General features: G+C 47.9%; 1 protein-coding gene across 3 annotated transcripts in view; it reads right to left on the bottom strand.

Annotated features, from left to right (window-relative positions):
• The window catches only part of EVA1C (eva-1 homolog C), a 105,031-nt gene that overhangs the window by 37,009 nt on the left and 50,635 nt on the right, over positions 1–17,387 (bottom strand). For 2 of the 3 annotated variants that reach the window (XM_021070917.1, XM_021070919.1), the window contains exon 4: positions 14,291–14,443. In XM_021070917.1, coding sequence (XP_020926576.1) covers positions 14,291–14,443 — 153 coding nt within the window. The remainder of the gene's footprint in view (positions 1–14,290; positions 14,444–17,387) is intronic. The other variant, XM_021070918.1, reaches the window with a different exon arrangement.

Here is a 17,387-nt window from a genome sequence, read left to right as displayed (position 1 = left end):
CTTGTTTTATTATTATTATTTTTTGGCTTTTTTTTTTTTGCCATTTCTTGGGCCGCTCCTGCAACATATGGTGGTTCCCAGGCTAGGGGTCGAATCGGATCTGTAGCCACCGGTCTATACCACAGCCACAGCAATGCTGGATCTGAGCCACGTCTGTGACCTACACCACAGCTCACAGCTAAGCTGGATCCTTAACCCACTGAGCAAGGCCAGGGATCGAACCCGCAACCTCATGGTTCCTAGTTGGATTCGTTAACCACTGAGCCACAACGGGAGTTCCCTCTGTGTCTTGTTTTATGTTGACTTTTTTCCTTAAGTTTCACAGCACCTGTTCTTCAGTCCCATCCTGCTGAGCTGGTCTCGGCAATGATCTAAATTATTTGCTTTCTTTGGGTTCTGTTGAGTGAAAACAAGCATGTAGGGTATGATACATTCAGACCTAAATATTAAAGCTTAACCTGCAAATAAGAAGAGAAAAAAAAAAAAAAGACTGGAAGGAGAATCTCCAAGATGGTAAGAGAGGATATTGGGGAGGTTTAAGGGAAAGAAGTTTTTTTGTTTTTTCCCCCATATCAATTTTAAGGTACTTTCCAACTTTTTGTGAGCTTACATTGCTTTGAAATGAATGTGTAGAAAATGAACTTTCTTAAAAAGAAAATTCAGTGAGTTCCCATTGTGGCTCAGTGGGTTAAAAACCTGACTAATCTCCATGAGGATACAGGTTCAATCCCTGGCCTTGCTCAGTGGGTTAAGGATCTGGCGTTGCCGTGAACTGTGGTGGAGGTTGCAGACACGGCTCAGATCTGACTGCTATGGCTGTGATGTAGGCCAGTTCAACCCCTAGCCTGCGTGCCAACTTCCATAGGCCATGGGTACAGCTCTAAATAGAAAAAAAGAAAAGAGAAACAAACAAACAAAGAAAAAACAGAGAGAACAATGAAAAGAAAAGAAAAGAAAAAATTCACATCTGGGTAGATGATTGCTTTTAAATATGAGGGTCTCTGAGGCGATTTTTTGGTCAGAAATGTAAAAATTTCTGCACGTGTAATACTAACCTATACTTTTGGATGACTCAGTTTGCCCCAGAAGCCATGAAAAGTTGAGGAGCAAAGATGTATCCTTTGAATTGTCTTCCAATTTATTTATTTTCACTGCTTTCCGGATGCACAGGGTTGCTCGTGAATATTTTTGCTATCTTTAGGCGTCTCATTATTATTTGGGGTTCTTAGCCAAGCACAACTCTCAGGTGAAAACAAACCTTAAATCCCAAGAGATCTGAGGATGAGCTATATAATTTTTATATAAGCCGCTTCCATCAGGAAGAAGTAACAGTCTGAATTATTCTTAGAAGTCCGACAACGACTGATGTTTTTCCCATACTTTTTTTTTTTTTTTTTTTTTGTCTTTTTGTTGTTATTGTTGTTGTTGTTGTTGTTGCTATTTCTTGGGCATATGGAGGTTCCCAGGCTAGGGGTCAAATCGGAGCTGTAGCCACCGGCCTACGCCAGAGCTGCAGCAACGCGGGATCCGAGCTGCATCTGCAACCTACACCACAGCTCACGGCAAAGCTGGATCGCTAACCCACTGAGCAAGGGCAGGGACCGAACCCGCAACCTCATGGTTCCTAGTCGGATTCGTTAACCACTGCGCCACAACGGGAACTCCCTTTTGTTTTTTTTGTTTCAAAATAAATATAAGTTTGTAATTGAAAACTTTAAAATCACAAATATGCTGAATGCAGGAAAATAAAAATCCCACTAAATCCCACTCTCAAGGGAAAAAAAGTCACCTTTAAATAACATCCTTCTAGTCACTCTTGTATGTCTTTCCCCCTCAAAAGGATCAATACGTATTATTCCGTAGGCTACTTTTTCTCATTTATTAAGGTATTTGTGAAAAAATTTAACATAAGATCACTTTAAAGAGCTGCAGAGTTTTTCTTTTCTTTTTTTCTTTTTGCTTTTTAGGGCCACACCCGTGGCATATGGAGGTTCCCAGGCTAGGGGTCTAATCGGAGCTACAGCTGCCGCCCTATGCCACAGCTACAGCAATGCAGGGTCAGAGCCGAGTCTTCAACCTACACCACAACTCACAGCAATGCCGGATCCTTAACCCACGGAGCGAGGCCAGGGATCGAACCTGACACCTCATGGTTCCTCGTCGGATTTGTTCGTGCTGCGCCACGATGGGAACTCCAGAGCTGCAGAGTTTCTCATTTTGTGGAGGTACTGGCTCTATTTACAATACCCCACCAGAGTGACGATCCCCATTTCGGATGATCTCCATTCTTTAATGTTACAAAGAATTCTATGTGAAACATCCTCAGAGCTTAATATCTGTACACAACCATGATAGGTTCTAATTCTTGGAAGTAGATCGCTTCGTCAAAGGGCATTCAAAACACGCAGGCTTTTGATACACACGGCCAAAGTGTTATCCAGGAAAGTTAGACCAATATTCGCACTCCTGTCGGAGTTGGAGGAGAGCCCTAGAAACTTTATCTTTTCTTAGGACGTGAGCCCGGCCATTTTCTTTAAGGCTACTAGAGGAAGGAAAAAAAAGAAGATTCCCATTGATAAGACCACAATCCTCTTGGACCCAGGAGGTCCTGTGACCCGCGTGATTTATGGAGGCATGCTTTGGCCCTCATAGCGGCCCTGGGAGCGAAAGAATTTATCTTGGTGAGAGTGAAAGAACCCACAGCATGTTTTCAGGAAGAGGCCCAAGCTAATTCAGGTCCGATTCAGGTCTGACCATTTCCTTGTTGACACAGAGCTCTGAACCACTGGCAGGAATTTTTTTTTTTAAGTGGTTATTTCCCTCCCAGGCTGATTTTGTTTGCACCTTCTCTTCCTGGCAAAGCACCCTCTGCCCCAACACATGTGATAACAAGATATTCAGCCATTTAATTTTTATTTTCTTGGCTACCATTGAACACTGAAACTGAAGTTAACTGCTCCTTCCAACCTGTGTTTATTTAGATAATGAGGCTGCTTGCTCTTAAGAGACTCTGTCTTGGCAGTGGGAGGCCCTGGAACCTTGATCCTTGGCTGAGAAGTTCAGACCTGCCCACACTTGGGCCTTGGGGCACCCTGAGCCCAGCCTTTGAGGCCTATTGTGTAGTTTTCTCACTCTCTTATTAAGGAAACAGAATCCCTGGAGCCCACCCAGAAAACGTAGCTGCAGCAGGAAATGACGGGCCACTGTAGACACCCAGCCAAGGGACCTTTCCGTGGGTCTGCTTTCTGAAGTTCATGCCCAGGTCTCTGGGAAGGGTCACTCCCTTCTGGGGTTAGGATGCTGTTTCACTGGTGTTCATTTAGAACCAATAATGATCAGTCGCTTTCTTTTCCTTTTTTTTAGGGCCACACCCACAGCACATGGAAGTTCCCTCACTAGGGGTCAAATGGGAGCTGCAGCTGCCTGCCGACGCCACAGCCAGAGTAACATCAGATCCGAGCCACATCTGGACCAATGTCAGATCTTTAACCCGCTGAGTGAGGCCAGGGACTGAACCCACGTTCTCGTGGATACTAGCTGGGTTCTTAACTCATTGAGCCACAACAGGAACTCCTTGATCAATCACCTTCATACCTTCCTTATAGGTTCTCTTCCACTAGGTGAGACATAAGATTGATTGATTGACTGATTCCCCCCCCCCCAGGGCCACACCCACAGCATATGGAAGTTCCCAGGCTAGGGATCGAATCAGAGTTGCAGCTGCCAGCCTACACCACAGTCACAGCAAAACCATATCCAAGCCACATCTGCAACCTACACCATAGTTTGTGGCAATGCCGAATCCTTAACCCACTGCGAGGCCAGGAATCGAACCCAGATCCTCATGGACACTAGTTGGGTTCATTACCACTGAGCCACCATGGGAACTCCCCAGATGAGGCAGAAGTTCTGAGGGATCTGACTTGCTAGAAGTTCTTTCAAAAGTGTCTTTGGGTTACCACCCTCCCGAAGAGACACCAGATCTATCTGTGTTTGAACCTGTGTGACCGTAAGATGTCACTTTTTGACTGATGGCATGGTCATCCGCCTTGCCACTCTTCTTTCTTACTTGATAGCCATGATGGTCAGCCTTCGGATTCGTGTCTAGGGCTGGAGTGACAAGTACCACGAACCGGGCAGCCTGAAGGCAGAATTTTGTTTCCTCTCCGTGATGGAGGCCAGAAGTCCAAGATGTCAGGAGAGCTGGCTGTTTCTGAGGCCTCTCTCCTCAGCCTGCAAATGGCCAGCCTCTCCCCGGGTCCTCACGCCTCTTCCCCGTGTGTGCCCGTGTCCCAATCTCCTCTTCTTCTCCCAAGGACAGCAGCCACGGGGGACCAGGACCCGCCCACAGGACCTCAGTTTCATTTAGTCCCATCTTTGAAGGCTCCATCTCCCTCAACAGCCACAGCCTAAGGGACCAGGGGTTACGAGTTCAACAAAGGAATTTTCTATTATTTTATTTTATTTTTTGCCTTTTTAGGGCCACACCCACTGCATATGGAGGTTCTCGGGCTAGGAGTCGAATCGGAGCTGCAGCTGCTGGTCTACACCACAGCCACAGCAACACAGGATCTGAGCCACATCTTTGACCTACACCACAGTTCAAGGCAACACTGGATCCTTAGCCCACTGAACGAGACCAGGGATGGAACTCGCATCCTCATGGATACTCGTCGGGTTCATTATCTGCTGAGCCATGACAGGAACTCCATGACAAAGGAATTTTAGGGACGTGATGCAGCCCATAACAGCCTTTGAGATGGCCCCCAATAGTCTCCACCTCCTGGGATTCACTCCTGGGTGCAGACCCCGCCCTCAATGAATCAGCCAGTCTGTGTGACCTATGAAGTTTAACGGAGCTGACAGACGTGGCTTCCATTTGCTCTGCTGCATCTTGGGTTCTGGAAGAGGCCAGCTGCCACGTGACAAGGACATTCAAGAGACCCACATGGGGAGAAGCAAAGCTTCCCACCACCCACCAGCACCGATCTGACCTCCATGTGAATGAGCCGCCTTGCAAGTCCAGCCTTGATTATTGCAGCCCAAGCCAGCATCCTGGTGGCAACTTCTCGAGACCCCTTGAGACCCTAAGCAAACACTTCTCAACCAGGCTACCCCGGAATCCCTGCCCCACAGAAAGTGCGAGGAAATAGAGGTTCACTTTTGTTCTAAGCCACTGAGTGTTGGGGGTATTTCACTACATAGCAATAGAAAACAGATACACATTCTGATACTTGGAAGCGGGGTGCTGAAGTAACAAAATCCTAAAACTATGAAGCTAGCTTTGGGACTGAGCAGGGGACACACGCTGAAAGGCCTTTGAGGAGGTGGTCAGTGAAAATCTAAGGGCGCTGAGGAAAAGTCCAGCATCTGTGACCTTTGCACCCTGCGGCAGGTGCATCCTCAGGGTGGAGCTTCAGGCTATTGATTTTGAGGTTAGACAGCTCCTCCTTTACCACATCGGGCCCTACAAGTATGATTTTCTGTGCGTGATGACATGGGCAGGCTGGGAAGCACTGTTCAAAGCCAGGGTGTGGCAAGTGAACTGCGCCTCACCATGGCTGCACCTGCCCTGACACATTCCAGATGTGACCAGCTTAGAGCATCACACACAGAACGTGGAGGCTCTGCCCACCCTCCTCCAGGCCCAGACCCCGAGGCCTTACTGAGGATGGCATGAGTACCCTCATGACCTTGGCAATGTCCAGTAAGAGCCTGGGTCTCACTAGGGGAGGTACTGGCAACCAAGCCTGGGGGGCCCTGAGGATGCTGGGAGGAGCATGATGACATCACACCCTGACTTGGGGGGGAGGGTGTCACATGCACATGCCTGGCTCCCACCAGGGGTGTCCCCCACTCCACCAGCACTCCGCCCTTTCCTCTTGAACTCTGCCTATGTATGAAGTACGCAGAAGCAACCAGCCCTTTGTAACAAACCTGGACGACAAGTTCAGAACAAAACATACTGTGGGGTGGTGTACTTACAGCAGAAACAGCTTGTAAAGGGTTAATATCTCTACTCTGTCTCAAGCTCATAAAAGTTATGAAAAAAATAAAGACGCCAACAACACCCTTAAAAAGGACAGAGGCCAGAGACATAATGTGTGCGAGCACAAATACAAAATCACAAAAGCATGGAGAGAAGTTCAAGGTCATTAACAATCAAAGACAAGCAAATAAAAATAGAGAGAAAGGAGGAGTTCCCGGTGCGGCGCAATGGGATCAGGGGTGTATCTAGAGCGCTGGGACAAGGGTTAGATCCCCAGGCTTGCACAGTGGGTTAAGGATCCTGTGTTGCTGCAGCTGCAGCGTAGGTTGCACCTGCAGCTGGGATCTGATTCCTGGCCTGGGAACTCCATATGCCTCGGGGCAGACAAAAAAAATTATATATATACACACACACACACGCACACACATATGTATATACATACATATATATGCCATTTTATACCTCTTTACTTGGAAACACGAAGAAAAATCACACGCAATGCTGCCAAATTTGTAGGGAAACCCATAGTTCTATGTTGCTGCTTACACATATAAATTGGTATGAAAAGATTTTGGAAAGACCTATGAAGAATTGTAGGAGTTCCCATCATGGCACAGTGGTTAACAAATCTGACTAGGAACCATGAGGTTGCGGGTTCGATCCCTGGCCTTGCTCAGTGGGTTAAGGATCTGGCGTTGCTGTGAGCGGTGGTGTAGGTCGCAGACATGGCTCGGATCCTACATTGCTGTGGCTGTGGTGTAGGCCGGCAGCTACATCTCTGATTAGACCCCTAACCTGGGAACCTCCGTATGCCTTGGGTGCAGCCCTAAAAAGACAAAAAAACAAAACAAAACAAAACAAATTGTCAACATGCCCCTCCCCTCTTTTTGGAATAAAACTTTTGGGAATTTATCCCAAGGAAATAATCCAGAAGAAAGCAAAGGCTACAAGCACAAGTTCATTATACATTGTTTATGATATTTAAAAAACAGAACCAATGAAATAATCTAGCCTCTAGATGGTTAAGTAAGTTATACACTGTATCCCTTCATGGAGGGAGGGATTGACTTTGTTAGGATTCTGCTGGCCATGTGCAAAACCAGCCAAGACATAAAGTTAAATTCAAAAACAGAATTCAGGAGTTCCCTAATGGCCTAGTGGTTAAGGATCTCGTGTTGTCACCGCTGTGGCGAGGGTTCGATCCCCGGCCTGGGAACATCTGCATGGCTCAGCCAAAACAACAACAACATCAAAAACAAACAACCCCACAAAAACACAACAACAACAAGCAGAATTCAGGAGTTCCCATTGTGGCTCAGCGGGTTATGAACCTGGCAAGTATCCATAAGGAGGTGGGTTCAATCGTTGGCCTCGTTCAATGGATTAAGGATCGGGTGTTGCTGTGGCTGTGGCGTAGGCCAGCAGCTGCAGCTCCGATTTGACCCCTAGACTGGGAACTTCCATGTGCTGCAATGTGGCCCTAAAGAGCAAAACAAACACAAAACATAATTCAAAGGTATCTGTTTTAGAATTGCTATTATATAAAAATTGTTCTCAGCTCATACACCAGGACCTGGAAGAGATTCTTTTCATTTAATGAGAAAATTTGTGGTGTTCCCGTCGTGGCTCAGTGGTTAACAAATCCGACTAGGAACCATGAGGCTGCGGGTTTGATCCCTGGCCTTGCTCAGCGGTTTAAAGATCCGGCTTAGCCGTGAGCTGTGGTGTAGGTCACAGATGTGGTTCGGATCTTGAGTTGCTGTGGCTGTGGTGTAGGCCGGCCGCTACAGCTCCAATTAGACCCCTGGCCTGGGAACCTCCATATGCCGTGGGAGCGGCCCAAGAAATGGCAAAATAAAAAAATAAAAAAAAAGAAAAAAAAAGAAAAAGAAAATTTGTAGCTGAATCTTCTTATTTCTGCTCAATAAAATTATGGCGCTTGTGCAAAACAGCAATATTCCCCATAATCATCTTTAAAAAGGACTAAAAATGCTCTCCTTGTGTATCTGATACAAAAGCCCACTCTGCTCTGCTTGCTGACTGCACACGGAGCCTGGTACGGGGCCCGCTGGGGAGGGGGCACCCAGACCATGAGCATGGGGTGTGGCACCCAACTTCAGCTCCTACGCCAGAGGAAAAGCACACACTTGACCCTTCAGAGGCCCACGGTGAGACCCGATCACGCGCCTTTAGGCAATCATCCTCCGAAACGCGTGCCAGGTTCCAGGGTTAAAAATAAACAGCCCGCCTCCCTCTTCAAAGAGATGCGGCTGAGCTGCAGTAATAACTGGAAAGCGAGAGCAGAGATCACAGACAGGCGGCCCCGGGACCGGATGCAGCCTGGAGGCATGTTTTGCTTGGCTCACGTTGTGTTTTAAAAGTTGGAAAATTTCACATTAAGAAAAAATGTCGGATTTCCAGCATCTCACGAGAGGGTGGAAGCTGTGACTACACCAGGCTCGCAACCATCTACCTGACCGAAGCCAGTGGGGCTGCCTCACTTAGGAAGCGGGGGTGGTTCTGATTCATTCATGGGACTCAAGATTCACATGGGTGCCTACTCTATGCCAGCCAGGCCCTGTTCTGCTTGCTGGAAGTTCAGGAGGAAAGAGACCACCATTGCTTCTGTAGTGTTTCCCTTCTCCTGGGGAGAGAGACCATAGCCAATAAGCAGCTATTTCCATGTTACAGAGACAATCAAATAGGAGGACAGCTCGGGAGGAACAGCAGGGACAAGGTGACATGCTGGCACAGCACCTGGGAAAACCTCTCTGAGATGATGTCTGCGTTGATTCTTTTTTTTTTTTTTTTTCTTTTCTTTTCTTTTTCCAACCCGCAGCATGTGAAGTTCCCAGGCCAAGGATCAGATTCAAGCTACAGTCAAGACCTAAGCCAAAGCAATGCTGCATCGTTAACCTTCTGCACCAGGCCAGGGATCGAACCTGCATCCCAGCACTCCCAAGATGCCGCTGATCCCGTTGTGCCACAGCGGGAACTCCTGAGTTGATTCTTTTTTTTTTTTTGTCTTTTTTTGTCTTTTCAGGGCTGCACCTGAAGCACATGGAGGTTCCCAGGCTCGGGGTCAAATCGGAGCTGTAGCTGCTGGCCTACACCGTAGCCACAGCAAAGCGGGATCTGAGCCACATCTGCATCCTACACCACAACTCACAGAAACACCAGATCCTTAACCCACTGAGTGAGGTCAGGGATCGAACCCACATCCTCATGGATACTAGTCGGGTTCGTTAACCACTGAGCTATAATAGGAACTCCCTGAGTTGATTCTTAAAGGATGAGACAGAGCCAGCCACACCAAGTTGTGGGGTGAGAACATTCCAGGCCCAAGGAGGAGCTTGTGCAAAGGCCCTGGGGTATAAATGTGCAGAGTGCTCCAGAGGTACTGAAGGAAGGAGGGGGGTGGCAGGATTTATTCTAACTCCAGGGGGCAGAGGGGGGGGGCTTTAAGTTGAGGGTGGGGTGGGATGTGATCTAATCTGATTTAAATAAAAACCCCTCTGATGGCTAAGTGAGGAGGGGACCCAGGGAGGGAACAGAATCGAGGAGAAGGGAGGTGGGAGATCAGTCAGCAGGCAGCCAGGATGGTCCAGGTGAGAGAAGCTCAGGGTGGGCTGGGAGCGAATGTGCTGGAGTCAGGATGCTGGGTGGGGGGAGAGCCTACAGGACTGGCAGAGGCAGTGGATGGGAGACAGGAGGTCAAAAGAGGGTGCTGTTTAGAGGGGGTAAAATTAAAGTGTGTCTACCCCAAAGGGAAAACTGATGAGTTTGTGGGGTGAACCTGCCAAGTGACTTTTTTTTTTTTTTTTTTTTTTTTGCTTTTTGTCTCTTTTCTAGGGCCGCACCCACAGCATATGGAGGTTCCCAGGCTAAGGGTCGAATTGGAGCTGTAGCTGCCAGCCTACACCACAGCCACAGCAATGCCAGATCCCAGCGTGTCTGCAACCTACACTACAGCTCACAGCAACATTGGATCCTTAACCCACTGAGCGAGGCCAGGGATCGAACTCGAAACCTCATGGTTCCTAGTCGGATTCGTTTCCGCAGCGCCACGACAGGAACTCCCCAAGTGCAGTTTTAAGCCTTCACGTCCAGTTGACCTGGGCCAAGGAGTGGACTGTTTCCTAGCCTTTGGTTAGACGAAGAGGATTCATCAGCACAGGCAGCCTGTGGTTCATATCTCTGCACACGAGGTGAATGGGCATTCAAGATGCTGAGATGAAGGGGTTCGCTCGAGGACCCTCTCGTTTTCCCTTTGAGCCCCTGTGCCCTGCAGAGCTCAGGGCCAGAGAGCTTCCAGCATGTGGACTGCAGTTCGTGAAGGCAGGGAAGTACCTGATCCTCAGCCTCATGGGTCCTCAAGGGACAGTGGGCAGAGGGGCGGGCAGGCTGCTTTTGCCCTGCAACTTGGCTGGGATTCAAGCTTTTAAATCAGGATTGCCAAGCAAAGGGCCCAGTCTCCCATGCACAGACCTTTCCCGAGTCAACAAGGCTTATTTATGGCATCAGAACAGCCTGGTGACCTGAGGATTTCTCGAACTCTCTATGGAAACCTGTCTTTCAGCCATGGCATCTGCTAATGTTTTCTTTGGCTAATGACTTTCCCTTTAAACCTAACTCCCGGAGTTCCTGTTGTGGCTCAGTGGGTTAAGAACATGACGTAGTGTCCGTGAGGATGTGGGTTCAATCCCTGGCCTTGATCAGTGGGTTAAGGACCTGGCATTGCTGCAAGTAACATCGGTCACACATGCAGGTTGGATCTGGTGTTGCTGTGGCTGCAGCTCTGATTCGACCCTTAGCCCAGGAACTTCCATATGCTATGAGCGGTGGGGACTAACTCCCATCCAATTTCCCAGTAACCTCAGACAGAGACCTACACATTGAATGGCTGTTTGTCTTTCAGCCTACAAACAGATCAGATCTACCTACCTGGCTGACCAACATCTGCTCAAAAGATCCACTGAAATAGAAGTTATTTTCGGCTGTCTCCCAAAACACACGTGGCTAAGCTAGACTCAGGGAGCCCGAGAAATAGGGCGCCACACCCTTATATTAAGAAGTGGGGTCCCTCTCTGTAGAAAGAGATCAGAACATCAACGATGCCTTGTCCAGCTAAGCAAACCAGATAACACAGGGAGTCCCGCAGGATGCTCAGGAGAAGAGTGATCGGATCTGCCTCTTAGAAGGCTGCCTCCAGCCACTGCAGGGAGAAAGTGTGTCTAAGGACAGGGGGACGCCGGTGATGACCCAGCAATGGTCCCTTGACCTAACGCAGCTGCAGGAACAAGGGAGGAGGGAGTGGAGACATTCTGAGCATGCAGATGTTACACGAGAGGGAAAATGGAGCTTCCAACCTCACAGGTCAATGGCTGGAGCACTGGAAAGGGATGGGCAGCAGGAACCACCCTCGCAAGTGCCTCTCTCCCCACGTGGCAGCCAAGCTTATTAAGACGGGAGCTAATTAAGAGTGGCTGGATGCCTGCTTCTGCGGTCTGCCTGAGCTGCCCTTCAGACATCCCTCCAGCATGCTGATGGAAGAACTTTCCTTCCATGAATGCTGGGGCGAGGAGCCTTGGTGATGCATGACACCGGTTCCTTGGGAAGTGGTTCTCTCTCTAGCCTTTTTTTTTTTTTTTTTTTTTTTTTTTTTTTGTCTTTTTAGGGCTGCACCCTCAGCATAGCGAAGTTCCCAGGCTAGGGGTCAAAATGGTATGCCAGTCTATACCACAGCCATAGCAACATGGGATCTGAGCCATGTCTGCAACCTGCACCATAGCTTGCAGCAGTGCTGGATCCTTAATCTATTGAGCAGAGGCAGGGATCAAAAACCCACATCCTCATGGACACTAGTCAGGTTCATTACCGCTGAGCCACAAGGGGAACTCCTCTCTCTCTAGTCTTGTCTGAGAGCTGGCCTATGTAGCTGGGTCACTTTATGTTCCTTTTTTTGGCTCCCTAGATCCAAGAGATTACTTAACACATGAACTTCTTGTTAAAGGCAATGTTTAATTTCACATGGGATTCACAGAGCAATTGTAGCAATTTAGCCCATTAAGGAGCTCACTACAGACTGGATGAATAAAGCATAACTTCTTGGGCTGTTTCACAAATGAGTCTGCTCTCTCTGGTAATATGGCAAGTGGAGGTCAGACGGTTTCACCACCGCAGATTAGGGTATGTGATGGTTAATTTCATATGTCATTGTGGCTAGGCTACAGTGCCCAGCGGTTTAGTGAGACACCAGTCTAGATGTTGTGAAGGTATTTTTAAGATATCACTAACATGAGACATAGAAAACAAATTTACGGTCACCAAAGAGGAAGAAGGGGAGGGAAAAATTTGGAATGTGGGATTAACAGATACACACTACTATATATATGAGAGATAAGCAACAAGGACCCGGAATTTGCACAGGGAATTATATTCAGTATCTTGTGATAACCCATAATGGAAAAGAGTCTGAAAAAATATATGTATATGTATAACTGAATCACTTTGCCATACACCTAAAACACTGTAAATCAACTGTAATTCAACTTAAAAAAAAAGATATGACCCACATTCAATCACAAGACTTTTTTTTTTTTTTTTTTTTTTTTTGCTTTTTATGGCTGCACCCACAGCATATGGAGGTTCCTAGGCTAGGGGTCAAATTGGAGCTGCAGCTGCTGGCCTACACTTCAGCCACAGCAATGCAGGATCCGAGCCATGTCTGTGACCTCCACCACAGCTCACGGCAACACCAGATCCTTAGCCCATGGAGCAAGGCCAGGGATCGAACCTGCAACCTCATGGTTACTAGTCAGATTCATTTCTGCTGCGCCACAACGGGAAGTCCTCCATCAGTAGGTGTTGAGCAAAGCAGAGCATCCTCCATAACGAGAACGGACCTCAACCAATCCATGGAAGGCCTTAAAGCAAAGACTGAGGTTCTCTGCAAAAGGGCTTTTTCTCTAGGCTGCAACGGAGAACTTCTGCCAAGGTTTCCAGCCTGGTGTCCTATGGCATTCAGACTCAAGACTGAACATCAACGCTTACCAGAGTTTTCAGACTGCCAGCCTGTCCCATGGATTTCAAACTTGCCAGCCCCCATAATTGTGTGAGCCAATTCTTTAAAATCCGTCTCTCTTTCTATACATGGAAAAAGTGTGTGTGTATATCTATCTATCTATCTATCTATCTATCTATCTATCTATCTATCTATCTATCTATCTATCTTCTTGGTTCTGTTTCTCTGAAGAACCCTGACTAATAATAATACAGGGTGGAGTTCCCATCATGGCTCAGTGGTTAATGAATCCGACTAGGAACCATGAGGTTGCGGGTTCGATCCCTGGCCTCCCTCAGTGGATTAAGGATCTGGCATTGCCGTGAGCTGGGTGTAGGTTGCAGACATGACTCGGATCTGGCATTGCTGTGGCTCCGGCGTAGGGTGGCAGCTACAGCTCTGATTAGACCCCTAGCCTGGGAACCTCCATATGCCGTGGGAGTGGCCCTAGAAAAGGCAAAAAGACAAAATAATAATAATAATAATAATACAGGGTGACTCTGAAGGGTGGCGTTTTCGGGCATATCCTGGCCATCATCTCTTGGCTCCAAGTTGCAGACTTCTAAGAACAACTCCCTGAGCTCTTCTTAACCCTTGCCACAGCTTTAGGGACCTTCTTTCCATTCAGCCACCTTCCCCAGGTATCTGCAGCCTCTCCTCCCCCGAGTCTCTGCTCAGCACACCCATCGCTCCATACGACTGTGCCTTCCTTCCCTCCCTTCCCCATGCGCTTTTCTCTGGATGCATATCTGCACCTGCAATGCGATATTAGCTCAGTTATTATCTGCTTTCTCATTGCCTCCTCATCCACTGCTGGAAGGCCAGCTCCACGTGGACTCTGTGTTGGTCACTGAGCAACATTCCTAGAATGGGCCCTGCAAACAGCAGGCACTCAATAACTACTCAGCATAGATTAACAACAACAGATGGATTTTTTTTTGGCACATCTGTGGCAAGCAGAAGTTCCTGGAGCCAGGGATAGAACCCACACCAGAGCAGTAACCTGAGCCACAGCAGAGACGACGCTGAATCCTTAAACCACTGAGCCACCAGGGAACTCCTACAGGATTTGGGAATACGGGGCAGAAGGAGGCAGGACCCTGATATGGGTGGTTGTCCCCTGCCCTTGACTTTCCTTCTGATCCAGGTCCCAGCCATCGCGTGACCTCTTTCCTGGGGGAGCCAGAGACCTAATCTCTCCAACAGCATCCTGATAACAGTCACATAAAAACACGTACCGAAGGGGGGGAGCCGCCCAGCTTCTGAGGAGCAGACATCCCTCTCCTGGGTCCTCCGGCCGTAGGTCGCAGAGTAGATGTTGAGATACTTGGATTCGTGGCAGTGCAGTTTCAGCTCGTGGTCTTCACACACAGTTTTGTTTTTCAATTCATCTGAAGCAGAAACAAAAATCAGCGGCACCATCAGCTTCCCTCAGGAGGAATCAGCGGGCACGCCCCCATCCTGGACCCGTCCCATCCCCATGGGGCTTGCCCCCCACCTCCCAGAGAAGGAGACAGGATGGTCCTGCCTGCCACGGGCTCTCTGACCCTAGCATCCTTCTGCAGGAGGCGGGTGGAAACAATCTGTGGACAAGTGCAAAGACCCTGCAATTACACTAAGGACCAAACGGAGGAGGAGAGATGCTCAGATGAAGATGGCTGGGCTCGCTGGGCTAGGTCGTGGGACGGACCTGGCCACCGAGGAAGTTCCTCTCTCTCCCCACTTGAGGTCACATATTCCATAATTGAAAGGAGCCTTTTCTCAAGTGTCATCTTGGGACGCACACAGGTAAAGACCAGGAATTACCGAGAGAAGATGAACCTCAGAGAGAGTCCAGCTAAACCTCATCACCCAACTTCATAATGTTCCAGCCACCCATTTGTGTATTTATTTACACAGAGAGAAATGATAGGAAAGTAATTTATTTCCTTTCTGGGGAGGGGGGACAAAACAAAATAAAACAAGGCACCATGTCTGTGAAGGACTCCTCTTTGGAGAAGTGTGAAAAGCTGGCCCTAAGTCAGGCGATCCAGGAAGAACCAGCACCTGGGCTGTCATGTGTCCTGGGACAGGAAGATTCCAGCCAGCTCATAGCATATTCCCTAAGTATTTAGGGAAAGTTTATTTGTTTAATCCATGTACCACAGTGACATTTCCCTTTGAAACATCATAAAGAATTGACATTATAAATGCACCCTGAGGAAAATATAGTTTACTGGGTTTGGGGGGTCTGCTTTTGTTTAATTTCATTTTTATGGCAGCACCCATGGCATATGGAAGTTCCCAGGCTAGGGACTGAATCCGAGCCACAGCTGCAGCAATGCCAGATCCTTTAACCCACCAGGCCAGGGATTGAACCTTCGCTTCCACAGGCACCTGAGCTGCTGCAGTCGGATTTTTTTTTTTTTTTTTTGGTCTTTTTAGGAAGTTCAGAGGCTAGGGATCAAATCAGAGCTGCAGCTGTCGGCCTACACCACGGCCACTGCAACTCAGAATCTGAGTCATGTCTGCAACCTACACCACAGCTCACAGCAACACCGAATCTTTAACCCACTGAGCGAGGCCAGGGATCAAACCCGCAGCCTCTTGGATACTAGTGGGGTTCATAACCCTCTGAGCCACAATGGGAACTCCCTCCACTCATATTTTAGTTCCACTTTTCTTTCCTGGATTGGAGGTGCAGGCTGATCCCTTACTCGAAAGTAGTCTAATTGTCATTCGAGGCCCATTAATAGGTCATAAAATTTATTTCATGAGTTGTGACCAGGATTTTTTAAAAAATAAAGAATAGCTTGGAAAACATCAAACTACCTCACACAAAATAAGGATGCACACTTTTTATAACTGAAAAGATTTTTTTTTTTCAGTTGTGTGTATGTTATGTTGGGCCAAAACGTAAAATGTTTTTTTTACTCTGGGTTGCAATTCAACCAGTTTGAGGAGTTCCTGCTGTGGCTCAGTAATAATGAATCTGACTAGTATCCATGAGGATTCGATCCCTGGCCTCGCTCAGTGGGTTAAGGATCCAGCGTTGCTGGAAGCTGGAAGGTGTAGGCCGGCAGCTACAGCTCTGATTCAACTCCTAGCCTAGGAATTTCCAGACGCTGAGGGTGCAGCCCTAAACAAACAAACAAACAAACAAAAACAGTTTGAAATTCCCTGAAGAAGAAATTATGAGTGGTAAACACCAAGGCAAAGGTGGCTGGTGGGACCTTCAGATCTTGGACTTGCTGATGCTTAAATCTCATACTTAAAATATATGAGGAGTTCCCATAGCAGCGCAGTGGAAACAAATCTGACTGGGAACCATGAGGTCAAGGATCCCGCGTTGCCGTGAGCCATGGTGTAGGTCACAGACGCATCTCGGATCCCATGATGCTGTGGCTGTGGTGTAGGCCAGCGGCTACAGCTCCGATTAGCCCCCTAGCCTGGGAACCTCCATATGCTGTGAGCGCAGCCCTAAAAAGACCAAAAAAAAAAAAAAAAACCAAAAAACAAAAAACAAAAACAAAAACAAAAAACAAAAAACAGTAAGAAAATAATTTCCAAATGTAAACTCCATCTTTTGGTAACTTATAAATCCTCATGCCTTCTCCCTAAAAACAGAGGAGCAGCAGGGAGGCCAAACCTACACCACAGCTCACGGCAACGCCGGATCGTTAACCCACTGACCAAGGGCAGGGACCGAACCCGCAACCTCATGGTTCCTAGCCAGATTCGTTAACCGCTACGCCACGACGGGAACTCTGAGGCCAAACTTTTGAACTGCAGGAAAGAGTTTTCAGATCTCAAGATGATCATCAGCTCTGGGGCCGGAAAACTTTGGCAACGTTTCTTTCAAACCTGACGGTGGGAAGATTCATTAACAAAAGACGCAGGGCAGAAACCCACTGAGAGATGCTCACCGACTCCCCCTCCTCTCTAGCCTGTGAACACACCTGAGGAAGCCTCAGAGGAGGGCAAGGTGAAAGATGACTCAGCAAATGTTTAGGATGCCCTTGACCCGCTAACTGGAATCTTTAACAGTTTAAACTTAGAGCCAAGAAAAGCTTTGTTTTCTTTTGCTAAATAAAAAGAACACTGAGTCTGACCTTGACATAGGCGGGTTTGATTTCGGTGAGTCATATCCGCACGGGTATGGGGTGTTTTTTTTTCAGTGCTTTTGATGACTAAACACTAAATCCCACCAACACCGAAATACTGCCTGACTTCAAAGGTCCAGCATGAACGACGGCCTTTGATGGAGAACAGAGGGCCTGGGTAGACACACCAAAAGAGCTCCAGCGCCCTTCCAACAAGAAGAATACCAAAAATGCTAAGAATGCCCTCCATTGG

The sequence above is a fragment of the Sus scrofa genome, chromosome 13, assembly GCF_000003025.6.
Source record: "Sus scrofa isolate TJ Tabasco breed Duroc chromosome 13, Sscrofa11.1, whole genome shotgun sequence".
In the NCBI taxonomy this organism is placed as follows: Eukaryota; Metazoa; Chordata; class Mammalia; order Artiodactyla; family Suidae; genus Sus; species Sus scrofa.
The sequence above is the reverse complement of the archived record's forward strand: the minus strand, read 5'-3'. Positions and strand labels throughout refer to the sequence as shown.